General features: G+C 38.0%; 15 protein-coding genes across 15 annotated transcripts; 8 read left to right on the top strand and 7 right to left on the bottom strand.

Annotated features, from left to right (window-relative positions):
* Positions 1 to 591: 591 nt before the first annotated feature.
* On the top strand, positions 592 to 981 carry Ecym_3380 (uncharacterized protein; the record flags this gene model as incomplete). The annotated part of the gene is made up of 1 exon (XM_003645636.1): positions 592 to 981. One exon carries the CDS (start codon positions 592 to 594, stop codon positions 979 to 981), a length of 390 nt encoding a protein of 129 aa, XP_003645684.1.
* Positions 982 to 1,898: 917 nt separating this feature from the next.
* On the bottom strand, positions 1,899 to 2,237 carry Ecym_3379 (uncharacterized protein; the record flags this gene model as incomplete). The annotated part of the gene is made up of 1 exon (XM_003645635.1): positions 1,899 to 2,237. One exon carries the CDS (start codon positions 2,235 to 2,237, stop codon positions 1,899 to 1,901), a length of 339 nt encoding a protein of 112 aa, XP_003645683.1.
* Positions 2,238 to 2,609: 372 nt separating this feature from the next.
* Positions 2,610 to 4,085, top strand: PHO2 (Pho2p; the record flags this gene model as incomplete). The annotated part of the gene is made up of 1 exon (XM_003645634.1): positions 2,610 to 4,085. The coding sequence occupies one exon, from the start codon at positions 2,610 to 2,612 to the stop codon at positions 4,083 to 4,085; it is 1,476 nt and encodes a 491-aa protein (XP_003645682.1).
* Positions 4,086 to 4,796: 711 nt separating this feature from the next.
* Ecym_3377 (uncharacterized protein) lies at positions 4,797 to 5,102 on the bottom strand (the record flags this gene model as incomplete). Its single annotated transcript, XM_003645633.1, has 1 exon — positions 4,797 to 5,102. One exon carries the CDS (start codon positions 5,100 to 5,102, stop codon positions 4,797 to 4,799), a length of 306 nt encoding a protein of 101 aa, XP_003645681.1.
* A 601-nt stretch (positions 5,103 to 5,703) lies between these two features.
* EAR1 (Ear1p) lies at positions 5,704 to 7,236 on the bottom strand (the record flags this gene model as incomplete). Its single annotated transcript, XM_003645632.1, has 1 exon — positions 5,704 to 7,236. The coding sequence occupies one exon, from the start codon at positions 7,234 to 7,236 to the stop codon at positions 5,704 to 5,706; it is 1,533 nt and encodes a 510-aa protein (XP_003645680.1).
* A 314-nt stretch (positions 7,237 to 7,550) lies between these two features.
* HUL5 (ubiquitin-ubiquitin ligase HUL5) lies at positions 7,551 to 10,376 on the bottom strand (the record flags this gene model as incomplete). The annotated part of the gene is made up of 1 exon (XM_003645631.1): positions 7,551 to 10,376. The coding sequence occupies one exon, from the start codon at positions 10,374 to 10,376 to the stop codon at positions 7,551 to 7,553; it is 2,826 nt and encodes a 941-aa protein (XP_003645679.1).
* A 120-nt stretch (positions 10,377 to 10,496) lies between these two features.
* Positions 10,497 to 12,287, top strand: GPI10 (putative glycosylphosphatidylinositol-alpha 1,2 mannosyltransferase; the record flags this gene model as incomplete). Its single annotated transcript, XM_003645630.1, has 1 exon — positions 10,497 to 12,287. One exon carries the CDS (start codon positions 10,497 to 10,499, stop codon positions 12,285 to 12,287), a length of 1,791 nt encoding a protein of 596 aa, XP_003645678.1.
* A 20-nt stretch (positions 12,288 to 12,307) lies between these two features.
* Positions 12,308 to 13,474, bottom strand: MSS2 (Mss2p; the record flags this gene model as incomplete). Its single annotated transcript, XM_003645629.1, has 1 exon — positions 12,308 to 13,474. One exon carries the CDS (start codon positions 13,472 to 13,474, stop codon positions 12,308 to 12,310), a length of 1,167 nt encoding a protein of 388 aa, XP_003645677.1.
* Positions 13,475 to 13,609: 135 nt separating this feature from the next.
* On the top strand, positions 13,610 to 14,818 carry Ecym_3372 (NAD(P)/FAD-dependent oxidoreductase; the record flags this gene model as incomplete). Its single annotated transcript, XM_003645628.1, has 1 exon — positions 13,610 to 14,818. The coding sequence occupies one exon, from the start codon at positions 13,610 to 13,612 to the stop codon at positions 14,816 to 14,818; it is 1,209 nt and encodes a 402-aa protein (XP_003645676.1).
* Positions 14,819 to 14,856: 38 nt separating this feature from the next.
* On the bottom strand, positions 14,857 to 15,854 carry KIN28 (TFIIH complex serine/threonine-protein kinase subunit KIN28; the record flags this gene model as incomplete). The annotated part of the gene is made up of 2 exons (XM_003645627.1): positions 14,857 to 15,752; positions 15,830 to 15,854. The coding sequence occupies 2 exons, from the start codon at positions 15,852 to 15,854 to the stop codon at positions 14,857 to 14,859; spliced, it is 921 nt and encodes a 306-aa protein (XP_003645675.1).
* A 149-nt stretch (positions 15,855 to 16,003) lies between these two features.
* On the top strand, positions 16,004 to 17,203 carry MRF1 (Mrf1p; the record flags this gene model as incomplete). Its single annotated transcript, XM_003645626.1, has 1 exon — positions 16,004 to 17,203. The coding sequence occupies one exon, from the start codon at positions 16,004 to 16,006 to the stop codon at positions 17,201 to 17,203; it is 1,200 nt and encodes a 399-aa protein (XP_003645674.1).
* A 292-nt stretch (positions 17,204 to 17,495) lies between these two features.
* Ecym_3369 (lipase ROG1 family protein) lies at positions 17,496 to 19,436 on the top strand (the record flags this gene model as incomplete). Its single annotated transcript, XM_003645625.1, has 1 exon — positions 17,496 to 19,436. The coding sequence occupies one exon, from the start codon at positions 17,496 to 17,498 to the stop codon at positions 19,434 to 19,436; it is 1,941 nt and encodes a 646-aa protein (XP_003645673.1).
* A 25-nt stretch (positions 19,437 to 19,461) lies between these two features.
* Positions 19,462 to 21,471, bottom strand: TIP20 (Tip20p; the record flags this gene model as incomplete). The annotated part of the gene is made up of 1 exon (XM_003645624.1): positions 19,462 to 21,471. The coding sequence occupies one exon, from the start codon at positions 21,469 to 21,471 to the stop codon at positions 19,462 to 19,464; it is 2,010 nt and encodes a 669-aa protein (XP_003645672.1).
* A 684-nt stretch (positions 21,472 to 22,155) lies between these two features.
* On the top strand, positions 22,156 to 23,286 carry ARO2 (bifunctional chorismate synthase/riboflavin reductase [NAD(P)H] ARO2; the record flags this gene model as incomplete). Its single annotated transcript, XM_003645623.1, has 1 exon — positions 22,156 to 23,286. The coding sequence occupies one exon, from the start codon at positions 22,156 to 22,158 to the stop codon at positions 23,284 to 23,286; it is 1,131 nt and encodes a 376-aa protein (XP_003645671.1).
* A 548-nt stretch (positions 23,287 to 23,834) lies between these two features.
* Positions 23,835 to 26,555, top strand: CYK3 (Cyk3p; the record flags this gene model as incomplete). The annotated part of the gene is made up of 1 exon (XM_003645622.1): positions 23,835 to 26,555. The coding sequence occupies one exon, from the start codon at positions 23,835 to 23,837 to the stop codon at positions 26,553 to 26,555; it is 2,721 nt and encodes a 906-aa protein (XP_003645670.1).
* Between the last annotated feature and the right edge of the window lie 229 nt (positions 26,556 to 26,784).

Here is a 26,784-nt window from a genome sequence, read left to right as displayed (position 1 = left end):
TTGTTATCTTCGTGCTCCTCTGCAGTGGCCTGTCTTCGAACAAATCTTTAACAACCAAGCAAGATTCCAAACAGAAATCAATAATTATATACTTTTCTCGCAAATTCCTTGTCGAAAACATTTTCACTTAAATAATCTATTGCAAAAGGATAAAACACCATTCTGAATAAAATACACTTGGATACATATCAATTCAGAACCCTCCCACCCACCAAACAGAGATTGGGCTCCTTGTACCCTGCAATTTTGTTCTTTCTTTTGTCCATTTTGTACATCAATTCTCGTTTTTCTCTGGTTCTTCCACGAAGAACCCTTTATTTTTCATTCCTGTTAAGACATCGATGATCCTGATTTTCCTACTACATCTTCCTCACAATTAGACATTATAGCCCACAAAATGCAACATATATGTACCAATACTAGCCCTCTTCAACATATACCCCTCGTTCCATCGTCTTATCCCATGCTCCTATCCTTACCACCAAACAAACAAACAAACTGACATGACACCTTGCATCTGTCAACAATACTGCTCCGATGAACCTTTTCCCTGCCTGTTCCCTGCTTGCCCCCAAGACCTGATTCATCCCAATGTCCTCCCCTTTCCTAAAAACTGGGCGCATTTTTATGCAGCCAATTGATGTTTCTTCTAACATTGTTGGCAACTCTTTAAACCTAACTAACCACGCGCAACGTCCCCAGTGGTCACGCGCATCTCACAATTACACTACATACCTACTACATAAACACATGCCCTCCTACACAAAAAGACCCCTTCGCCAACCAGGAGTGAGTATCCCGACAGCTCAAACTTTCCTATACACCACTCCTTTACCCTTTAGGAAACGAAGTTGTCGGAACCCGTACACACGGCCGGACGGGGCCCTCCTGCCTGCTGCTGCTGCCGGCCTGCCCGCGAAACGAACCACGCCCTTCCCGCGGCACAAATATTCCGCTGATTCCGCGCTGTCTGCCCGCTGATGCCATTCGCTTGCCCAATCCCCCCATGATCTCCGGTAACACCTTAAACAAGATCGGTAAAACTTGCAACTCCCGTCCGTGCCCGCAGCTTTTGGCCCTTATGTACTCCAATATCTCATGCTTCCTACCCTTGTAACCAGCTGAAGGCAAACACCATCCTGGCTGCCTGCCTGACCGGCTCTGACCGGTTCTGCCCGGCCACGCTTGTCTGCTTTATTTTTATTATTATTGCTCCTCCCAGCCCAGACAAGTAAAGGGGGCTGAGAATTACTTACAGAAGAAGCGTTGAGAAAGCCTTGTGTTTGTACGTTACATGGATCGATTGATATGTTTTGGTTTTTAGCGCCCTACGAGCGTGCCAGCCAGACAACCCCTCCGGCCCTCCCGGCAATTTACTGATAAAACACGATGACCAATTCGTACGTCCTATATCCATAAAAGTACGTAAAGTCTGCCTCTCGACCGCTCTATGTTTCCCCCCCCTGCTCCTCCCCTCCCCCCCTCTCAGACGACGTACTCAGAAGGCCTAAAAACGCTACACTACACACGCACCACTGGCCCGACTGTAGACTGTACTATATATCACTAATCCCGCCCTCTATAGCTACTCTCACGAAAAACCACTGCTACAGCCGCTAGACGTGAACTTACTTTTCTCTCAGAATATTTGCTTTATAGATTTATTTTTTTTGCTGGATCACCGTCCCGCTCCCTTCCTTTCAATCACCATCACCGCCAAACCATCCCACCAAAACCCACCAACAAACAAAACAATCAGCACGACAATAATAATAGGAATAATATAGTAAAACCTTCTAAAAAGCCCCTTTTTGCTGAGAAAAAAAGAGAAAGGCCATACTATTTTCAGTTTTCCGAGGAAGGCGGATCACCACACCACATACTTGAGTGGCCAATTCCTAGCTATAGAGCTCGAACGAACGAACGAACGAGAAAAGACAGACAGAAAGAAAGAGTCTGTGTTCTGCTCTGTTACAAAGACATAGGTGAAAGAAAAAAAGAGCGTTTACAAGCCATTTTCTACAGGATTTTTCTCGAGGGATCAGCTTCCTTACACATAGTTGAAAGCAGGGAAGAGAGAATAATATAGGCTTCTGGGTTTTTTCACTGAGAAGGGAAAAAATACAGAAAACTTGGAAGGGAAGGAAGGATTTATTAGAGAGAGGAAGAAGAACGAGAAGGATAACACCAAGGCAGTATAAATAATTTGTTGAATAGTGCCATTTTAGTACTAGCATTATCGTTGTTTTAAGGTGAAGAGAAATAGGTGGAATTTTTTTCGTTTGTTTGTATTTTTTTCTTGTTGAAGACAGTCGCTTTCTGTTCGAGAAGTCCAAACAACAAAGTACTTTTAAACAAGGATATATTGAGAGGATAGTAGGGCAGGAAGCAGAAGCAGAAGCAGAGGCAGGAGCGGAGGCCGAAGAAGCAGAGGCCGTCGTAGAAAGCTTAAAGAAGGTTTTTTACTCTTGAGGAAAGAGTGGATAGAACAGAGAGAGAGGGTTGTGGAGAAGGATTTTAACAAAGATTTGAGTGATAGTTGGTGATTTTTTTCAAAAAAGCAGCAGCAGTAGCAACCGGTGAAGCAGTTTCGGATTAAGGAGTATAGGATGGACAACTTTGATTATCCGACTACGGAGTTCAACCAGTTCAATCAGGAGTTTGGGTCTCCTGAGGATATATTGGGGAATGGGCATGGAGGGGTGAGATCGGATAATGGAGAACAGACGGGATCTAATAATGAGTCGAGTGGCAAGTCGCCCAGTCACGCGAACGAGACGTCTGCGGAAGCGCATGCTCATGAAATAGGGAAGCCGAAGTCCAAGCGTACGCGAGCGACGGGGGAGGCTTTGGAGCTTTTGAAGAAGGAGTTTGACATTAATCCGAATCCCAATGCACAGAATCGAAAGCGTATCTCGGAGCAGACAGGGCTACCTGAGAAAAACGTGCGTATCTGGTTTCAAAACAGGAGGGCCAAGTACCGGAAGAGTGATCGGTCGTTCAACCAGCGCACGGCGGCGACGGATATGAATACGTTTGGGTCAATATCTGTCACGGTTGAATATGACAAGATTCCTTTGAATATTAATGATAACTACTATTTTATAGATGTCAATTCTTTGACTGTGGGGAGTTGGAAGCGATTGAAAAGTGGCAATCTACATCGCGAGAGTTTGCCCAATATTAAGTATCTTTCGAACCTGTCGCCAACGTCGATTAATACGATTATGTCCAATGCGACAGATTTGATGGTTTTAATCTCAAAGAAGAATTTTGAAATCAACTATTTTTTTTCAGCGATTGCAAATAACACCAAGATCCTGTTTAGGATATTCTTTCCAATTAACAGTGTTTTGAATTGCTCTTTGACGTTACAGACAGACGCTCTAAAAAAGGATGATGATACAGATAATGTAGTGCTGGAAACTACGTCCGCAGAGACCGAAAGCGCCTGTGAGTTGAAACTGAACGTTTCAAAGCCACCCAAGTTTGCGGTTTACTTTTCGGATATGAACGACGAGCTAACATCTAACCAATGGTCTATTTGTGAAGACTTCTCAGAAGGCAGACAGGTCAGCGACGCATACGTTGGAGGTTCAAACTTCCCTCATATTCTCACCGGGCTGGAGCCATCTTTAAAGTTTATGAATTCTTTGATCCTTGAATATAATAGCTCAACCTCACACATAGTCGCCCCTCCATCTCAACAGCAGCAGCCATCGCATCCACACTCGCATCATGGCACCGACCACGCGCAGTCAATAGTATTACAGCCCGAACCTCATTCTTTAGCACAATCTGCATTTTTCAGAAACTATGGACCGCACTCCACTGATGATATACTCGATATACAAGACCCAGATCAATATGAGACTACTCAAACCACACATACAGAATTCCCAAGCACCGCAGCCGCCCCAGGCTCCAATTTCCTTACTGCACATTTAACTGATACCCAGATACCTAAAACCCCGGAATTTCTAAATCAACATACTGATTTGCATAACGATGACCAACATGGGTTAAACAACTTGTTAAATTTTAACGACCAAACACATGCAAGTAATACAGAACAATACTACTGAAATCACCTAACCTCAATTGGTCTGCCAAAGCTTTTTACCTTTTTTACCTTTTCTTTCCTTAACGCACACACACTCACATATACAAACATACACGTACATTTTTCTCTTATTGCTCTCCCTCCTCTTGTCATGAAAGAAACCTTGTTTCTCATCACTAAGTTTTTTCTTTTGAAAACTTCAGTTTCTATACTTTAGGGTCAGATTCGTTCCCCCTCCTTCCGCCCACCACACACACACATTACAGCCATAATACAGCCATATCCTTCATCCACTATCCCACCTTTAGTATGACTTAAAAATTAATGGTCAAACTATTAACATTTCATCTGTATCATTACAATCAAACACAGTACCCAGTTCTAACAACTAAAGCAAATCAGCATACCTTTTCCAGCCACTTTCTATAGTTTTGCACTATCGAGGATGCCAGGTAGTTCTATTTTTAGTTTCATATAACAGTACCCTGGGGTATGTGCGTATGCATGAATGCATAATGATATTACTACTGCCATTTGAAGCCAGAACATTATAATTCTTCCCTTTTTTATATTGAATCATAGAATCATACGTAGTAAGATTCATTAATCAAACCCCAGCAATTTTATCGAGAGGTAATAGTGAATTGTATTTTTTTTCTGTTGTATGTAAATAAAACCTGTACTATTATTATTATACAACTACGATAAACCCTATCTTACATACAAAACTGTATTATTGTGTTCTTTGTTTTATTATCATTCCATCCACCTTTATCTCCCCCCCCCATGCTTCAAGCATGTGGGGGGAGAACAAGCAGAACGCTCGAGCTTTCCTTTCATAATGGACGGTTACATTAATATTTTTTGTCGCCGCAGCTATTGTTACTATTTTGTTTCCAAATCGTTTCCACACCATAAGATATGCGCGAGTAATGTGCCTGAACCAAAACAGTAAATTTGACATGAGGGGACAGACAGACAGACACCACCACCACCATCGCCTGCTATAATAATAAATTACGCACTTAGAACTATTCATTCACTGATACATAATTAATGTATATAATATAATGTATATATATATTTATATATATATATATATTATATTGTATAGACTATATATAGACTATGCAAGTGCATGAATAGATTTAGGAACAATCGAGGTATATGTTCTTTCAGCAGATATCATTGTGTAAGCATAATTGATAATAATATCTGCTGTATAATATTATGCTCCTCAACACAGATTCTTTCCCGCTATCTAGGTAATGCTAGTGTTGTTGCTTCATAAATAACAGAAGCAGCGGCAGTATTGGAGAGAGGTGCTTACTGAGGGTTGTTCCACTCCACACCCATACATATATCCATTGTTATGGTGATTGAGTGATTGAATTCCTGGCCGGGGTTGTTTAATCGGTATTCTAAGTGGTGGAGTACTGTGACCTAACAGAATTGTAATTCCCATTTATCTTTTAAAAGCTCTATTGGGATATAAAGTTAAATATTTCAGGTCCCAAAGCTGTATGCAGATATATTTTCAACATTATAATAAGTCTATATCAAATTGTATAGATTCTTGAATGAACAGAATATCAACAGCCTCTTTTGTGTTTCTGAGATTATATTCCAACAGAAGACCCTCACTTTATGGAAGTTCCCTCCAGAAATTGGTTGGCAAAAGTGTTGACATGTAGGTCCTCGGGTGATCTCTGTATCGCAGCCATTCTCTGGCTTGTAAGAAGGGCTGCGCTTTCACCTACTTCATCATCAAAATTATCATCATTATGTCCATCTTCGTTCCGATCAGAGGAATATCCAGGAGGTTCTACAGGTAAAGATCCCATCGTAAACTGGTCCCCGTTACTGTTTGGAGTAGTGCTAAACTCGAAGCCGGGTGGAGGAGGTAGCAGTGCTCCATGTGCATAGATGGCACCACCGAGAGTTACTGCACTTTCTCCATCAGATGCCTCATCCTCGTAGCTACTTTCTAGTAGCATATCTTGATCATATTCCTCATATGAAGGAGGAGGCAATTTCAAGCCGTTTGATTTTGCGTAGCCCCACTTTTTTACATTGGCTTCAATATATACGAAGCCATAGGTACCGAAATTGACATGAATTTTGCATGGAGTATTCGCTCCAACTATTGGATAAACATATTTAAACTTCCAACCCTTAATGTGACCTCCAATGTGTTTTTCATTTAGTTTTTTACCATTACGAGTGAAAAAGACTGTCCCACTCCTAGTCCTATATCCAACTCCGATCACATCTCCCTTTTCACAGCGCGGAAATACACTTGCTAAATCTGCTGCTAGATTAAAGGAATCGTTTAACCTGCGTGCTCCTGTTGAATCATATGCAATAGAATGGTGATGTCTTCCTGGTAATCTGAAATATGGGTATGGTGAAGTAGCTAGACCAAAAGAAATTATTTCGTTATCAGAAAGATGCTGTGCATGGTCTAAATTATTGGTATTACCATGAATTTCAAAGATCTTGCATTCAAAATAGTACACCTTGTTTACAAGTGGAATCGGTAGATTTGTCATTACACTAACATCCGCATTGCAATTCAAGAATGTTAGTTCGGATCTATTTTTCACCAGAACAAAGTCATTAGGTAGGTTAGATGATGGTTGGAACTCCCAAGCATTCACGCCCTCTTCCTCAATGTATTGTAAAGTTTGGTCATTAATAATAGGGTCAGATATATCAGTCGTATTGTGACTATTATATCCACCGCCGCCTGCAACGGTTTGGTAAGGCAGAATAAAAGGGGGATTCTGCTTGATAAACTCCTCCCCTTGTCTATAGTAGAACTGCTCCTCAGGTGATAATTGCGCTAATCTGTCTTTGATATCCTCTTCATTGTCCACTAAACATTGCCATCTGGCTTCAATACCTGCGCTACGTATGCTGCTTTCACTGCTGTTCGATAGAGTAATACCGTGGATAAAATATCGTCTAATAAGCAGCCTCAATACAAGATATACCAGTGTCAATATGGCGTAAAAAAAAACCATAAACAAAACACTGAGACCGAATAGCACCAGATCCATGTCAAAATCACCGTCTTCTCGTGAAGCAGCTGCATGTTCCTCGGAATACCATTCTCGGTACAAAGGTGAAGCCTCAGCTTGCTTCAGAAACAGAATTAAAATGAGTAACATCAGCGCACCTTCGCAGATTTTGATATCTACAGTAGAGGTAAACTTGCGTAAATAGCTACCTGTGTAGTTAGCTACAAAGCTGGTATGTATGCTGTTTCTTGTGATATCTCTCGTGACGTCTATACCTAATGTAAAATATTAAAGGAGTAATAAAAAACACAGTGCAGATAAGAAGGGATGTCACAGAAATTCGGACTCTTGCAGTTTCATAAAATAATTTTGTACGTACATAGAAGTGTTGACTGATAAAATGTTAAAGCATCATTATTCATGTGCTTTATATATCTATATATGCTAAATTCGATGGTTATGTGTTAGGACAAGTCGAACCTGGCTTCTGCGTTAATTGCGTAAAGCAATTTTTCTCTGAGTAGATTTTTGTCTTGGTAGTCTGGAAGCTTCAATAGGTTTACGCAAGTCGATGCGGTAGGTAGCCTATTACCATCCCTACCTGCATTGTGGATTCCAAAATTCGGGTTTAACATTTGGAAACCTAGGAGTGGAGCTCTAGGGACGGAAGTGGCGAATTTAATAAATTTACATCTTTCCTCGGGGGTAAATTCAATTAGCAACTGCCACAAATCTTGAATAGTCTTGTCAGTTTCCACATAACCACCATATGTGACATTGGCCTTTAAGTCTGATAAATCAATATCTTTGCCACCCCCAGAAATCAAATTACTTATTTCACGACTGCTGAATATTGAGATCCAATGAGGTGGGATTATTGTTGACATCCCAGTTTGAAAAAATAGAGTTGGTTTATACAATTTAGCGTTGATCTTGTAACTAGCGATTGCCATAGCATACTGCCGAACATTTGTGACACTAACTGGTATATCGGAACCCCCAGGAATAAGCTCAACAAACTTTTTGGTGGCATTATCAAAAAGTTCCATTCTCAAATCTAATTGCAGAAGCTCGTCATTGGTCATGTCGAATAATTTATTCAAATTGTCATACAACTCTTGATCAAAAGATGATAAATTGTCAAAAGAGCAAACCATATTCTTTGATGTGTTTAAAAGTTTGTGCAAGAAAAAATCTGCGAAATTAACATCAATAAGGACCTTTTCGTAAAGACATTTACCCAATATCTTGCCCAAGAATTGAAGGTATTTCAATTGCAGAGGTGAAGTGGCAGTATCTGAAGGATATAACTCATAAGAACTATTACTTTCAAATAAACCATACTTATCCTTGTTAAATCCCTCGTCACTTATGCTAGTTAGAAATTCCTTTGTTATTCCACCGCCGTCAATGCCGACCTCAGGGCCAAATTCATTAACAAATGTAACTGCAAGTTGTTCCTTAAAAGCTTCTCCAATCGGATTAAATGCTTCATATGCATCTTCTAGTATTCTAGATCTTGAAATCGTTGCCCTTTGACGCCTGCCATTGGGGAAAAACTGTTGAGTAAGTCCAAAAGCAAAATAGAGATCCGACCTTGAGTGCAACCTTTCGTTATCATGCTGGATCAACTTTTCAAAATATGAAACACGTTCATTGAAGGGAATTAGGAATGGAGCCCTTAAAAGAATATCAAGTTTTCGTAAAGTCAGTGAACCCCAGGGAGCATTTTTGGGGGATTTCAATTCAAAGAATTTCTCTTTTATGGAGTTTTCATACCCTCTGCGATCAAAATTCAATGCGTCGAACTTATTATCGTCGCCGCCTGTTAAAGCATCAAGTTCCTTTCTATAATAATCATCAAAATTGAGGAGCACTTCGGTGAGATCGCACCGTTGTATAGTGTTATTTGTTATGACCCAAAAATCATAAGTCTCCTCAAAAGGTAGAAAGTTAGACCTTGAGCTACGGGCATGCAGTTTCTGTGCCAATGATAGAAAGTTGTGCATTTTGAAGGAATCGTATTCATTTTGATGACCCATAATTAGTTCTATTATCTTAAACTTTAACAATTTGCAGAATTTAATGACATACTCTAGCAGGAAGCTACTCCTTGGCCCTAAGAAAGTGGTATCACCAACGTATAACAGATAGACGTCTAAACATTCAACCAACAACAAAAATACGTCCTCATTCACATCTTCATTATTATTACACCCCTTTATTAATGAATCCATAGCTTTGTTATCTGCAACCAATCCTAATAACAATACTTGGGAATGTCTAGGGCTTGGAGCATTTTTAATAAGTGTTCTAGCATAAACACTAGCATCTAATACCGACTTGGTATGAAAAAACTCGCATAAGATGCTAGCTAAACTATAAGAATATAACTTTTCCACATAAGAGAAGAAATAGTTTTCAGAATCAAATTTGAAGCTCTTATTCTTACTCATACATGAGCAGATAACTGAACATATGGTAGATGATATGGGGCCATTTAGGTCAGCAAACAGAAACACCATGTAATATATTATATCATCTGATAATTGCTCTTGAAGCAATACTATTTCTGGGCATAATATTTTTGATATTTTTTTCAACCAATTGGTTAGATTCTCCATTCTTCTAACTGAAGCATGGTCCATTGTGTATAGTGATGACCACTTTATAGCTTCAAAATCCATGAAAACCCTCTCATTAGGTACAACTTCCAAAAGTTGTTCAAGAAAATCATCACTTAAAATACCCGTCGAAGATTGCATAATTGATAATCTTGATTGTATGATATTTTCTATCTCCCTGCTTCTAGTTAGCTTTGTTGCAGCTGAATAACGTTGCGGTATGGGGGGGGTTAAGGGGTCATACCTTGAATTATTTAGCTTGAACGTTATAGTTTGAATCAGATCGTTCGGTATATTTAAAACAGGGCTTAGTTCCAACAATCTAGTCGCCTTCCAGTACACGGTTGCATCATCTATGGAGCATTGTTTGATTAACGACTCCATGTCTGCCTTCGAGGTAAAATAGAAGATGCTTGGCGAAAATGCCACAATCAACCTATATACATGAATATTTGTACCCTTGAGGAATGCAGCAAATACCTTCTTCTTGATTAGCCACTGTCTAGCAGTTTTCTGGATCAAAATGGCAGCTTCATTGGATTTCTTTTCCTCTGCCCTCCTTTCACGTTCTATTTTGGCCCTTTCTATCAAATCAGTCCTCTTAACCTGACTACGGGACCCTAAGTTTACATTTCGTCTTTTGGTTGACCCATTAAAGTTTAACATGGCTACACGCTGAATGTGCTAAACATTTATAAGTGGCAGTACGAAAGTAAGGAAAGTTTTCACACTAAAAGTACATAATATAAGATCGCCCTTAACAGCCGAAACACAACATAACAAAAGATGAGGGTAAAGGATTATCTGAAAGTCTTGGTTATTTGGCGTATGTTAAATGCATTCTTTACCAGAAGTTACTTCCAGCCTGACGAATTTTGGCAGACATTAGAACCAGCACATGTGAAGGCATTTGGATATGGTGAACTTACTTGGGAGTGGAAAATTGGTTTACGAAGTTATGCATTCCCATTACTATTTGAAATAGTTTACTATTTTGTTCAAATAGTGAGCTGGATTACTTCCAAGATAGTCTTACTAGCTGTATTCATGTTTTCATTTATGAAGGACCAATTATTTCCAGAGAATAATCTGGCCAATATGATGTATAGCGAAATGGTAACTTTCCCTGAAGAGGTTAAAAATATGTTTGAGTACTATGGAACTATTTATGGCCCAAAATTCCTTATGGCATTAATGGCAGCTATCGGTGAATTTTATACAGTCCTCTTGGTGAGAAAGATGAGTTTATTGATTTTAAATAAGTCAGACGATAATAAGGGTAACAGTAACACTGTCTGCCAATTGACAGTCTTATTAACTCTAACTAACTTTTTCAATTGTTTCTTTATCACAAGAACCTTCATTAATTCATTTGAGATGATCTTGACTAGCATTGCGCTCTATTATTGGGATTGGTCCGGTGGGGATTATATTAGAACTTTTGACTTTACTAAAAGTGTCTTGCTAGCGTTGTTTATATGTCTGCAACGCCCAACAGGCGTATTAATATGGGGTCTCTTAGGTTTGCTATTGACTTTAAACTTGGTTCATGCCAAAAAATGGTCTGCGTTGAGTTATTTGTATGCTAAAGTTGTGGTTTTGTTGCTCCTAATAACCGCCATAAATGCGGCCATTGACTTCTACTTCTATGGTGAACTCGTTTTTCCAATCTTAAGATTTGTGAAGTTTAACTTTACCAGTTCTTTATCAATATTTTATGGGAAATCGCCTTGGAATTTCCATTTAATCCAGAGCTTGCCGTTAATACTGGGGTATAATATTCCATTCTTCATGCATTCCTTATACCTGAAATTTCCGATTAGTTCAGAACGTTTTAGGTTTATTAATCCTATTATTCAATTTAAGGCTATTATTTTTTTTAATGTTCTTTTCTATTCATTAATTGCTCACAAAGAATTCCGCTTTCTCTATCCTTTACAGCCATTTCTCATTACATTAACTACTTTGGATTGCTACTACTGGATTGATAAATATTATCCTAATGATATTTCTAGGATCTTTTCAAAATTAAAATGGTATTGGTGGATTTTACCTACAGTTGCAGTGTTTTCATCTTTAGTTATCTGTGCATTTAATGAATCTGGCACTATTTTGGTTATGGAATATCTACACTTTCAACCAAAAGCAAAAAGCGTCGGATTTGTTATGCCCTGCCATTCTACACCTTGGCAATCATATTTGCATAGAAATGATATAGATGATCTCTGGGCTATAACATGTGATCCTCCCCTACATTTATTACAAGATTCAGCGGCAATTGAAAAATTAGGTCATTATATGGATGAGAGCGACCACTTATATGATGATATTGTGAAATTTATCTATACAAACTTCCCACCTGTATTTCGAGAAGATTTAAGGACACCTGGAAGAGAATATGCTTACGAATGGCCAGAATATCTTATTATTTTTGAGCACCTAGATAATATTTTTATGAAGGACTTTTTGATGGATAGTCAATATCAAGAAGTCACAAGATTTTTTAATACCCTGCAGCATTGGGATTCCAGAAGAAGGGGTGACGTTATCGTTTATCATAAACGACCTTTAATTTAGTTTATTATGCAATTTCTGCATCATATATTCCATCTATCGTTTGTGGGAACCTCGGGATCTGGAATTTTCGATTTTCGTACAGTATTAGTAAGAGACTGTGAAGATGCTAACTGCTTTTCTAGATACTTGATTTTATCTTCGCGATGGTTTAGGAAAGTCTGGTAGAATTGATGGTGGTCAGAATTTGCATTGACGAGTTTTGTCATGCTATTTAGGCATTTCTTAGCAATGTTGAAATCTTTCATCTTAATTGCACAATCAAATCCTCCAATGAAACATTCAATATCAGATAGTTCCATTCCCAACTTAAACCATTCCAGCGCTTTGCTGAAATCAGAAAAATAGTTCATTTCAAGGTTGCCCAACACCATAAAAGACTCCCGAAAGCCTTGTGTTGCCGCTGACTCAGTCAATGCTTTGGCTTTGATTGGATCTGAACTAATGTACAATTGCCCTAGATAGAAATAGGAGTGGACAGAATATTCCAATGTACAATATTTTATAGATTTGAGGAAATATTCTTCGGCAGCTGCAAGGATTGGCTTTCGAAGGAATATTTTACCTAATTGTCCATAGACTTCACCTGCCAAAGAGGTATCCTTTTCAAAGTGCAGAAATTTCAAAAAGTATTGTTCGGCTACTTCATCATTATTATTCTTCAAAGCGAAATCACCCATAAGTTTAAGGGACAATGGGTGATTAGAGAGGTGCAATTGTTTTATAAGTTCCTTCGCATGTTTCACTTCTTTTTCACAATTATCTGAAGGATGGTTTAGCACATCGAAAGCTAATAAACTTACTGCATTATTATCCCCCAGCTCTGCTGCTTTATACAGTAGTTCATTTTCCAAAGCTAATAAATTCTTATTTATGCTTTTTGATTTATATCTAATTTTCTCAAGAGCCTTTTTCATTATCATCAAATCAGTAGCATTTATTCCAGAAGATAAATTAATGGAAGGGTTTGTAGAATCCATACTTTCATATACTTGTTTATATAATGGATACAACTTGGAAAGCGTTAACCTGCTATCCAACTCAAATAATATTCGTTTCATCATCTTATTTGGAGGAAGTACATCGTAGAACGGCGGTCTGGAGTATGATTTGGTAGAAAGCGTACATTTTACAGCAAATCTACCTGATAAATGGCGAAAATTCATCCCCGCTAGAGGACCGCTTGCCATTATTACCCATAAATGGCTTCTTATGCGATGAAGTATGTCCTGTGGTGAAAATTTTTGAACTTTAATGATTTTTCAGATTTGAAGTTCTAATGAAAAATTCAGATTCTTACCAGTATAGTGGTACCCTTAAACGTGATGTTGAGGAATACGTTGCTAAGTAATGCTGGGCGGTCTGTAGATATCAGGTGTTTAACCAGTAATCCAGCCCCTGCAGTACACTATTCACATGCTATTATTGGAGGGGGAGTTGTTGGTTTAGCAATTGCTGCAGAGCTGAGTAAGGTTGCAACTAATAAAATATTGTTATTAGAAAAACATCCTAGACTTGGAATGGAAACATCAAGTCGTAATAGTGAAGTTATTCATGCCGGTTTGTATTACCCGAAAGATTCCCTAAAGTCTAAACTTTGTATTGAGGGCAATCGCATTATTTATTCTGAGTTGAATCCTACGGCTACAGGTATCACTTGGCATAAGTGTGGTAAATGGATAATAGCACAGAATGATATTGAAGAAATGTACCTGGAAAATTTGTATTCGCGAGCGAAATACGATTTGAACTTGGAAGTGGAGATGCTTCAGTCAAATAAATTAAAGTTGGTGGAACCCTCAATTCATGTTGAGCGATGTGCTTTAAGCTCTTCTTCGTCAGGGATCATAGATTCCCATTCTCTGATCAACTATTTACATCTGCAAATAGAAATTAACAATGGTGAGGTAGCCCTCGGTACAGAAGTGACTGGACTTCAGCGATACGGCAGTTGCTATATTATAAGATCTGAAGATGCTATAAATGGCACTGGCGATGAAGTAGAAATCGTGGTCGAAAATGTTGTAAATGCAGCTGGCCTATATGCAGATAAGATATGCAATTTTATTCTACCTTCACAAAGGCATAAAAGACAGTATTTTGCAAAGGGCACTTATTTCAAGTTGACTCAACCAGGTCCTCCAGTTTCCCGATTAATTTATCCTGTACCGCCTAAAAATGGCAAGTCTCTTGGTACTCATTTAACCATTGATTTGACTAATCAAATAAGATTTGGCCCCGACTTAGAATATATTGATTCTCCTGATAATTATTCAACAAGTTACAAAAACATATTCTCAGCATGTGAAGCAATTCGAACTTACTATCCTCATGTTCATATTCAAAATATACAACCTGATTATTGTGGCATTCGTCCCAAACTTTCTAGACATGATGATGAAGAATTCCACGATTTCTATATAAAAGAGGAGGAGAATTTTCCTGGATTTGTTAATTTACTGGGTATTGAGTCTCCTGGCCTGACATCTTCTATTGCAATCGCCCGATACATCAAAAACATTTATCACGGTTGATGTATTATTTGAAATTATATATTTACAATTTATATACACTAGTTTAGCAACTTTGGTAACTCATGGGGAATAGTTGGTTCTGGAAGTTCCAAAAAGTATGGACTTGTTAAACATTGTACAGAATCCCATCTCTTATGTGGGTTCATCGTCAACATGCCACCCATTAGATTCAATGCATTTTCAGTAGCAGCAATGAATCGGCCTCTCATTTCTTCACGGGAGGGGGGGGGGTATATTTGAAGCTTGTTGTAACCACTAAAATAAGATATTTCAGGCCATTCTCTGTCTGTTGGAGTTCCTAAGGCTCTAAATGTAATATCTATTTGATCAAAGTCGTCTTTGCCCGGTAAATACGGAATTCTTAACATAAGTTCCGCGAATATCACACCTACCGACCAAATATCTATCGCAGAAGTATAATGTCTGGCACCAAAGAGTAACTCAGGAGCTCTATACCACCTAGTAACAACATTGGAGGTTAGAAATTCTTGTGGCGCTGCCATACTTCGCGCTAACCCAAAATCAGCTAGTTTTAATTGACCATCCGGTGCCAGTAGTAAATTGTTTGGTTTCAAATCCCGGTGTAGAATAAAATTTCTATGACAATGATGTACTCCTCTTATCGTCATTAACATCCAAGACTTTATATCAGCTTGAGTAAAAAGAATAGATTTATCTTTGATTATCATTTCCAAATCAGCGGGTAGGTACTCAAGAACCAAATTTAAGTTGTCTTGATCCATATATAGATCTACCAACTCAATAACATTGATATGTTTCATCTCTTGCAAATATTTGACCTCTCTAATAGCAGACATATCAAGTCCGTCTTTAAATTGCGACGTTTTTATTTCCTTTACGGCAATTTGCCGTCCATCGGATTGTTTTATACCCAGATATACAACGGCATAAGTACCTTCACCTACCTTCTTGGCTAAAGTTGAATAAAGTTAGTCATTAGATTTCAATAAGTTAGATCTCAAGTCTATAGTGACAGATTATTAAACGTACTTTTGGTATATTTTTCAGAAGTCATTTTGTTGTCGTGTATTGTCCATTCTTGTTGCTAGAAATCAAAAGAAAGGACTTTTCACGTTTTATTGATCTTCTCTTTTGTTCATACACATACGCTCGCATACAAGCGAAGAAGCTGTAGAGCAAAACAGCTAAGCAGGTAGTAGTAAGATGCTATCTAGAATGTGGAAGCCCTTGCTCAGAAGTATTGCATGGAAACAAGTTCGATGGCAATCTCAAGCTTTGGAATTTAAAGAATTGCATCCATCGTTAACAAAGAGAGCTGAGAAATACGTGATAGAGTTTAAGAAGTTAGAATTGTTATTGTCCAAAAATACAGGATTCGACTTAGAAGAACAAAAGGTATATTCCAGACTATCTTCAATTGCGGATGCTTTTAATACGTATCAAGCCAACTTGGCAAATTATAAGGAATTAAATCATATGGTCAATGAAGACCCAAGTCTGAAAGATGATGCACAGCTTGAGCTAAATGAATTACTCCCAACACTCGTTAATGCAGCAGATAAACTTCTTAATAAATTACTTCCACCGCATCCATTCGCCGATAAACCTTGCATTTTAGAATTTAGACCAGGTGTTGGGGGGGTGGAGGCAATGATTTTTACTCAAGATCTGCTACACATGTACATAAATTATGCTCAATATCACAGATGGAAGTGGAGCATTACGTCGAGCACTAAAAACTGCAGTGGTTCTGGTCTATCTGAAGCTATCCTAAGCATTGACCAACCTGGATCCTATGATAGATTGAAATATGAAGCAGGAGTACATCGTGTCCAAAGAATACCTGCCACAGAGGCTAAAGGTAGGACACATACGTCAACTGCAGCAGTAGTTGTCTTACCACAGATGGGTGATGAGTCTTCTGTAGCAAGCTATGAAAGGACATTTAAACCAGACGAAATAAGGATTGATGTCATGAGGGCAGGCGGTAAAGGTGGACAGCATGTCAATACTACAGATTCAGCTGTCCGCCTTACTCACTACCCATCCGGTATCGTTATATCTATGCAAGAGGAACGATCTCAACATAGAAACAAAGCCAAAGCATTCCAGATATTGCGTGCAAAACTGGCGGAAAGAGAACTTAAGGAAAAAGAAGCTCAGGAAAGGAGCGCCAGGAAAGATCAAGTCTCTTCAACTGGCAGATCTGATAAGATAAGAACATATAATTACCCCCAGAACCGCGTTACTGACCACCGATGCGGATATACGCTCTACGACTTGAATGGAATTATGGCTGGTGAAAGGTTGGATGACTTAATATCAGCAGTCGAAAAAAACGATGATGAGGTTAAAGCCGGAAGGATGCTATTGGAGATGGATATCTCTAGTCATACACAGTGAATAATATACTCTTTAAGTAATCACATGTAAATAGAATGAACTAGAATAGTATAATGACGTAAGAACGGGAAATGAAGAGGATATATATGTTTAACCTTTTGCTTGAAGTAGCTGTAAACAACTATAGGTATGATTCATTTATTGTGCATCAACTTCACACATTTGAGGGACCGGGCGAAAATTCAATAACCCGCAGCGATTTGTTACTTCTGAAACACAAACAAAGCTCGATCCATACCCATATGATATATACGCAGAAACTGCTATTATAGTTTTACGTTGGCCACCTATAATGGCCTCTGAAGATAATCCTATATTTTTATATCATTACAGGTCGTCCGTTAAAATTGGTGAACTTGAGAGGTATTATTTTGCTTATGATTTCTATGATGATGATGATGATTTACCGGAGGACTTGGACTTCGGGTCTTTATGGGTGAAAGTAAAGAACATTTCAAACTTGACATATAGAGCGGCATATTTGATGGGACCTTATGTATTATATTGTGATGTAAGAACAAAAGAATACCATCATTCGCAAAAGCTATTTGCTTCAGCGGATCAGCCACAGTTTGATTCAACAATTCAACCTCAGCAGGAATTTATTGCAGAGTTATCATTACACAAGCTACAAAAAAAGTATTTTTGGATAGTTGAAGTTATCAGTCAGATTATATTTACTTCTAACACCCAAATTGCGTTTGAAATCACGATTGCGACATCCAAGGAAGCCATAAGCGAAGATATTGCGCTTGAACCGACAGCTGGCTCTTTTAGTAATAGAATTACGGTTAATCGACAAACGACTTTAGATCTCTGGAATTTGCCACAACAAATATTTGATGATTGTTTAAAACCTGAACATTTAGTAATCCTTACACATGGATTACATTCAAACATCACTGCAGATCTCAACTATTTGAAGGAACAGATAGAAGATGCTCAACGACACTATCCTAATGAGTTATTAATTGTTAAAGGTTTTATGGATAATATATGCAAGACTGAAAAGGGCATCAAATTTTTGGGAACCAGGTTAGCAGAACATATTGTGAAACAGCTATATAATAAAAGGGTTAAAAAAATATCGTTCATTGGTCATTCCTTAGGTGGCTTAACGCAAACCTTTGCTATCGCCTATATTTCGGTAAACTATCCGTGGTTTTTTGATACAGTTCAGCCAGTGAATTTTGTCACTCTAGCCTCGCCACTATTGGGTCTTGTAACAAACAACCCTGTTTATGTTAATATGTTTTTATCTATGGGAATTGTTGGCAAAACTGGTCAAGATTTGAGATTACAGGTAGCTTCAAATCAAGAAAGCCCATTATTGTACGATCTACCGGGACCGATCACAAGGAATGCCTTAAAAAAGTTTCAGAAGAGGACATTATATGCTAATGCTACAAATGATGGAATCGTTCCTCTTTACACTTCAGCACTTCTTTATCTAGATTATGATGATGTCTTGAGTCAGCTTAAGAATAATTCTTATTACAGGTCCGATAGCCAAAATTTCTTTACGAAAACGCTTTTTAACCCATTAATAAAGGTCATAAATTTATTAGCACCTCAACTTCAAGGAGACTCTGCTATCCCCAAGGGCTCTATACTTGAATCTGTGATGTCTGTTTTGCTTCCTCCACTGCCGGACAAAACGTATATCATGGATCCTTCTTCAAGACCGAATATTATATTACATGACAAGATGTATTCTGAGGATGACATCCCTGAACCAAATTCTTCACCTTCAAAAAGTTTTTGGGATTCATTATTAAATCTTGGAAATGGGGATCAATATAAGCAATTGGAAGAAGAAATGGCTAAAAAATGGCATCGAGGGTTAACTTGGAGAAAGGTAATAGTCAATTTGAAACCAGATGCACATAACAATATAATTGTTAGGAGAAGGTTTGTGAATGCCTATGGCTGGTCTGTGGTAGATCACTTGGTTCAAAATCATTTTAATGGGACAGAAAATTCTTATCCTGTCGGAAATCATGCTGACTCACCTATAGATGAACAAGTCGAAAGAGACTGCCACTGGATAAACAGGCCACATAATGGAACTTTTTTCGATGTTGGACTGACTGGCATGATATCTTCTGTTGGTGAAATAATAGAAAATTTTAAAAATACTGCCTTTCAATCTAATTCTACCCCTAATCCACCATTGCCAAGGGATGCATTTGAGGAGGAACTTTTCAGGTTCACTAATAATATATTGGGGTAAATTTTTATTGATTAGTTTATTAGTGTTATATAGATCTATATAGAGCATCTGCTATTTCATTAGCGTCTAAGTGCCTAATATCCAACAAGGATCTTAAATCCTGGAAATCATCAGATTGCTTCTTGGAGATGTAACCCTTTTTTAAAAATTCGGAATGTATGGGATCAGCAGAGAACTTTAATTCTAATATTTTGAAATACTCCAGTAAAGACGCCTCCTCTGAGATTAAATATCTGTCATAAGAAAGATTTAATGTTTCCCTTATTGATTCAAAATCAAACTGCAATTGATCTAAACCTTTTTCACTGAATTTATTCAGCTTAACAATATAGTTCAAGTAGAAATTGATTATATTTTCCAACATTGTAACTTTTATCTCGTCCAAAATATTAACGGGGTATGAATACTCTTCCAGCATCCTTGTGATTTTCTTCATCAAACTCAAGGCCTCCACCAAATCAGGACTGCATTGTTCTGGTTCAGCTGAAATTTTGTGCCATTCATTAAATTTAAAGTAATTACGTAGGGCATTGCTTAATTTCTTCACCCACCTATGGACTATAGAGTCCCGAAGTATAACCAAAGCGTCATCATAATTTCCTAAAACTTCATCAAAGATGCTATCATAGTTGGAATTAGTTGTCCGGTTTATTGTGTTTTTCATTTCAATGAACGTGACCTTATGGCAGAACAGTGCTAATGTATTGTATAGAAGCAGCAGATTGTGCAACCTCAGAAATGTATTTTCTAACTGTTGTTCTTGTGATAATGAGTTCATGCCCACATCTTTAGAAAGTAAGAATGCCCTGTATTTTATGGGTAGTTGTATGAATATTTGATCAGCCAATTGGAATTTTATGGGGAACAATACATGATAATCAATATTGAAAAAAGGTTCCAAATACTTATACATGTTTTCCAATAACTTTGAAAAGTCAACACTACTTTTGGTTGATAATGATTTATTAGAAGTGATTTTTTCGAATTGAGACGTCGCAGATTCAACTTCGAAATTCTGCCAAACTTTCAATGCCTCAAGAGGGATTAACGATACTAAACCAACACCATCATATAAATGATTTTTTAGTAAAGCATTGTCAGTTATGAATATTTGAGAAATTAAAATCACTAATGTTTTAATATCCGCTGGTGAATTAGAAGTGGAAATCTTAGTTAATGTAGCCTGTATTTTCTCACGGACAGGATCAAGGATGTGATCAACGAATTTTTTGTGAATTACGGATTTGGTCACCTCCTCATCATGGAAATATTCAATATACTTGAAGAGGTTTTCATCCAAATATTTGTCAAGAAACTTAAAGTAATTTTCTATTGATTGCTTCTCTGATTCTGAAGAGGGATTTGTAAAATGATAAATGAACTTAATTTTAAAATTGTTAGCTAAGCAAACAAAATTCCAATACTGCTCCGATTTTGGTTCAGGGAGAATGAGTTGAGAGAGTTTAAATAAATAACTTGACTGTTCACGTAAATCCCTAATAACTCTTTCTGAATAAACAAACTGAGGGGTGTCACACCGAGCTTCTAGTAAATCTTTCTCAAACTTTTTACTCAATTCCAAGGCATGAGATGTGACAATTTCATTAAACCTATTGATAACTTTCATTGAAATATCTGACTCTACCAAGGTTAATATTTTGTCATGCATATCCTTAAGCTGCTTATATTCTGTTGTCTCTAACCCATTTAACTGTCTTAAGAGACTTTCAATCTGTTCAGCATTTTCCAATTGTTCTTCCAGTTCCCTCTTGGACTTGAGTGTGAATTCAATCTGTGATAGAATCGTCAAATTACCGTAAGTCGATTTCAATCGTTCCACATCATCTAATGAGCTTACACTACTTATTTCCTGGGCAATACTGGCTAGTTTCTCATTCAAAGTACCAAAATCACTCAGTAAATCGTCCTGCACATTTGTGCATTCCTGTAACTGCTCAGCTATTATATCTCTTTCCTCCTCAATAGCCCGTACCAACTCATCTATCTGGAATAAATTCTCAATTGAGGAAAGCATTACAATATTTAACTTCCTCTCTGCATAAAGTAACTCTATTAATTATTATTCTCCATTTGTATTACGAACTTGTGTCCACCTACCCTAATACTTGTGTTGGAAACCAGATTATAATCGATTCGTGTAAAATGAGTGTTGAACCTATTACGTCTAAACAAAATCAGTAAAATGAGGGTATTAAGGCTAATTTAAGGCCTGATATCCTCTTATTATCTACCGGTGTATATTAATGTTATAACTTAAAGCTTACTAGATATTTCGATGTACATTATTTATTTAGTTGTCTTTCTACCTGTGTATTATTCAAGAAAGCAGACAAATGGAGCTGTTTCGGATTAAAAAGTTTCTTCTAAAAGTGAACATTAAAAAATAAATATACTTACCAAATCAAATAAGGTACCTTCAAAGCAGAGATGTTTCTTCTGAGTATTCGTTTACACTACAAGAGATATATCCTCAAGGCAATTGATAATAATCCCAAGTTTCAAGGCACTTTAGTTCCAGACGTACTTTATGTGATGTACTGATGCTTTTTAATTACATAAGTATATTCGTCAGCCGATGATTCATCCTCTTCAAGATGTAAAATGCATAAAACGGCGTTTTAAGATAATTTCTTAAAAGAAAGACGCTGTTCCAGGTTTTGGTAATCCACCATAGCAGCAAGGAAAATCATAATATTCAATGTCTAGCTTTGGTGTGCTATTCAGGGTCACCACCTATGGGGAATCTCACTGTAAATCCGTCGGTTGTATTGTCGAAGGAGTTCCTCCAGGCATGTCTTTGACTGAAGAAGATATTCAAACTCAATTGACTAGGCGGAGACCTGGCCAGTCAAAGTTGTCTACGCCCAGGAACGAGAAAGATAGAGTTGAAATTCAATCAGGTACAGAGTTTGATAAGACCTTAGGCACACCTATTGGTATGATTGTGAAAAACGAAGATCAAAGGCCTCATGATTATGGCGAAATGGATCAATATCCAAGGCCATCGCACGCGGATTTTACTTATATTGAGAAGTATGGCATCAAAGCTTCATCTGGAGGTGGCCGTTCTTCTGCAAGAGAAACTATTGGAAGAGTTGCTGCTGGGGCAATTGCTGAAAAGTTTTTGAAGTTGGTTTCTAACGTCGAGATCGTTGCTTTCGTATCCCAAATTGGAACTGTGAAGATGAATCGTAATCCGTTTGACCCCTCTTTCCAACATGTGTTGAACACTATAACTAGGGAACAGGTAGATGCCTCTGGTCCTATTCGTTGTCCGGATCCCTCCGTTTCTACCGCTATGGTTAAAGAAATTGAAAAGTATAGAGGTGAGAAGGATTCCATCGGAGGTGTTGTAACATGTGTCGTTAGAAATGTTCCAGTGGGGCTCGGTGAACCCTGCTTCGACAAATTAGAGGCGATGTTGGCTCATGCTATGCTTTCCCTTCCAGCCTCAAAAGGGTTTGAAATCGGCTCGGGTTTTGCTGGTGTCGAACTCCCAGGTTCGAAGCATAACGATCCTTTCGTCTTCAATAAAGAAGATGGAAGGTTAAGGACCAAAACCAATAATTCAGGCGGTATACAGGGTGGAATTTCGAATGGAGAACATATCTACTTCTCGGTTCCCTTCAAATCTGCGGCGACTATATCTCAAGAGCAGGAAACATCCACCTACAGTGGCACGAATGGTATTTTGGCCGCTAAGGGCAGACATGATCCGTCTGTTACACCGAGAGCTACGCCAATTGTTGAAGCGATGACTGCTTTAGTTTTAGCCGATGCTTACTTGATTCAAAAATCTAGAGAGGCTACCAGAAACATCGTAAACTAAAGTTACACGTAGCTGCATTTAAATACTTTTATCTATTTATCTATATTGTTGCCTTTTGAATGTAGAATATACAGCTAGTTTCCGTTGGCGCATTACCATGTTGTTATGCAGTTAAATATTTTATCATCAGTTATTTATCGTGAACCTAACTTCCTATTAAATAACTAATTTTCCGTCCACTGTCGAGTTACCTTCTAAAATTAGTTACTTTTAATACCATGGGAGTATGTGTTGCTTAGAAGCTTCTAAGTGATACAATTGGAACGAACAAGAGTAGATCCTGTAGCGAGAAGCTGCTTGATCTTGATTATTTGATCGTATACGAGTAGCAGAATATGACAATGCTTCCTTTTATCTGTGTCACTCCGCGAAGCGCGAATAGTTCGTTTCTATGCATCTGTTTTCATAGAGATCTTTTAATAAATTTAAGATATCTGTGAGTCTTAATGATAAACAGAAACCATAGTTAGAAGATTAAGGGCAGAGCGAGATTTTGAGAGATACTTAAAGATTTTATCGTTTGCTAATTAAATAGCTGATCCTCTTGAATGTCTGGCCCTTTACCTAACACCCCATTTAAAGTGAGGGCGTTGTACTCTTGGTCTGGCGAACAGGGACAAGATTTGGGCTTTTTAGAAAGCGATTTGATTGAAGTCACTAAAGTTAAAGGTGATTGGCTATATGGAAGGTTATTGAGAAATAAAAAGACGGGTTATTTTCCATTAGGTTATGTACAGCTTATCCAAGAGGTGTACAACAGTTTTAATTCGCTGTCTCCAAAGAAGCCGTACGACACCGGTAGTACTCCAACAACATCTCCTAGTAAGCTCCAGAACGCTAAAAGCACACTACCTCCAATTCCTAGACGCTCTTCAGCTATTGAAAATGACCATGAAGATATTTATTCTACTATGAGTAGAGATGGAACATCTCCTTTATCTTTTCCGGGCGAGCTATCTCCTTCAAGCAGACGAATCCAACATTATGAAAAGGGCTTTCGGACACCACCACGCATGAGCCCTTATCATTATGGTTCATCATCCAATATCAGTCCAATTTCGAACGACAATTCAATCAAACCTTTCCCTCATCGCTATGGAGGTCGCTTTTTTGGAATTGATAGTAACGGATCTAGCGAGTCAGTCAACAAGTTGAATATGCAAAATAAAGGTGACTATACAAGAGAAAGATCCAAGTCTGATTTACCGCCATTACCACCAATTCCTGATACTACTTCTAGTAACACTAATGTTGGAAAGTCTCCCCAGAGCCCGCTATTTTATGCTGGGGGCACAGCTTCACATTCCTGCAATGAATTGTATAGCAGAGACTCATCAGCAAGGCGTTCTCCAATGGAAGATAGCAACCTTACTGCTAACTATTTCAACTCAAATCATAATTTTTATGATGGGTATGCACCATCTAGCTTTGGTGAGCTGGGCTCTGCTCATATATTTGCAAATACGCGCTATATGGAAGAATCATTAACAGCCAGCGAAGAAAGTTTTGCAATGATGAGTGATTTCAGTGCCTCCAGTGCAGGAAGTTTAGCGAGGCATAGATTTGCTCAATCTTTTACTGACTCAATGAACAACTCAAACGATCCCCTAGAAGATAATGCAAGTCAACCTAGAGAGTTCGGTGTTCCAAACAAGATGACCGAAATTTTGAGGAAAGTACTAGGTACTGGAACTTCTAATTCAACCGGTATGCCAAAACTACCAGATTTAAGCAACCTAAATATTAGTGATGGCGATGCCTCAACTTGGTTGCAGGCTCAAGCTCACTTACACAGATCTAATACTTTGAGCTCTAAAGAAAAACGCGAACGTGAAAGAAGAGTACTGTGTGAAAACAGAGATGTTGTTCTACGTCCACAAGAATATATTAATGAAGAAATTAATACCAATGATGTACTTCATGGACAGAAACCTGGAGTTGTTGATATCGAATTGAAATGTTTGGATGTCGAAAGAATAGACCTCAAAACAAGAAAACGATGCCAACAAACTGGCCCATTTACTGTGGAGTCATTTGCTGATTATAATTTCAGATCTGGTTATAAGACACAGATTGAACAACTCAGAGGCCTATACACATTTTGTACAGAATTTTTTCGATTGATTGATGATCGTGGCAAAACAAATTTTGAGCAAGAACCTAAAGATATAGATGGAGCTTTACACCATAACTATTGTACGCCATATCAACTAACATGGATATTTAAGAGGATGGCGAATACGTTAGGAATCCAATGTGATCTAATTGTTGGATTTTTGAAAACACCCAATGCAGATAATTTGACATTTAAATTAAACCATTGTTGGCTGCGAGTTTTGGTAAATGGTGAAATGAGGCTTATTGACGTCATATTGGGCAATATTTCCAACCCAATCCATGAATATGTTAATAATAGAAAACAAATACATGCGGAAGACTTCTATTTTTTAGCGCAACCGTTGCATTTAATTTATACTCATGTGCCACAGTATTATGATGAACAACATATAATTCCGGCAATTGACAGAAGTATCGCTCTATGTCTACCTTTGGTGTTCCCAACGTTTTTCAAAAATGACCTTAGAATTTACAAATTCAGCCTGGGTTTGTGTGAACTTCAGAATTCTGAGATTTTTGAGTGCTCAATAAAGCTGCCTTTCGACATAGATATCCACACCTCTGTGATTACTAACGGACGTAATGGTGACAAATTCAGAAACATGAATTTATCTTTGGTGCAGTTTAGACTGCATAAGAGAAATCGTGTTGCAGTTATTAAAGCTGTGTTGCCACCAGGAGTCAGTAGTGGCATTTTGCATATTCATTCGGGTATCACGGTGACGTGCTCCAATATAACAGAGTTATCCCCACTATCTATGATGATCCCCTTAACACATGTTGGCACCTCCAAAGAATATGAATTTGTTGCCAGGATTTCATCTTCCGACTCCCAAAAGGTAGATGTCTATATAAAAGAGCCACAGAATAAGTTCTTGTTCACAGGTAATGAATACACATTTCAAATTATCCAAACTCCATGCGATGGCCTGGTCTATGATTCATATAGTCATGTCTCTAAACCCCTAAAAGTAATAATGCTACAGGCTCCATCTGGGAAGGTTTACAAGTTAAGGAAGAGCGATCCAAATCAAGAATTTGGAACATGGGAGCACATTACAAAGATTAACGAACCTGGGATTTGGGTCGGTTTGGTAACGTCAGACTCAGGTTCAGGCTGGTGTCCCTTTGCTAAATGGACCTGTATCTAATCAACTTTATAGAATGCATTTACTACCTTATTTAAACTTGTTGAAACCCATTTCCATTGGACTGATATATAGTATATACATCTTTTTATTACTTTCACGCACTCCTTCAAGCCTTCATTGAAAAACGTATTTCCGGATATGGAACAGCGTGCTTTTAGAGCTATCGAAAAAAAAGCACGCAATAAACTATTAACTGTTGATGCTTCAATAACATCTCAATAAACTAAAG

Source organism: Eremothecium cymbalariae, chromosome 3 (assembly GCF_000235365.1).
Source record: "Eremothecium cymbalariae DBVPG#7215 chromosome 3, complete sequence".
In the NCBI taxonomy this organism is placed as follows: domain Eukaryota; kingdom Fungi; phylum Ascomycota; class Saccharomycetes; order Saccharomycetales; family Saccharomycetaceae; genus Eremothecium; species Eremothecium cymbalariae.
Note: the sequence above shows the minus strand (reverse complement) of the source record. Positions and strands in the feature narration are given on the sequence as shown.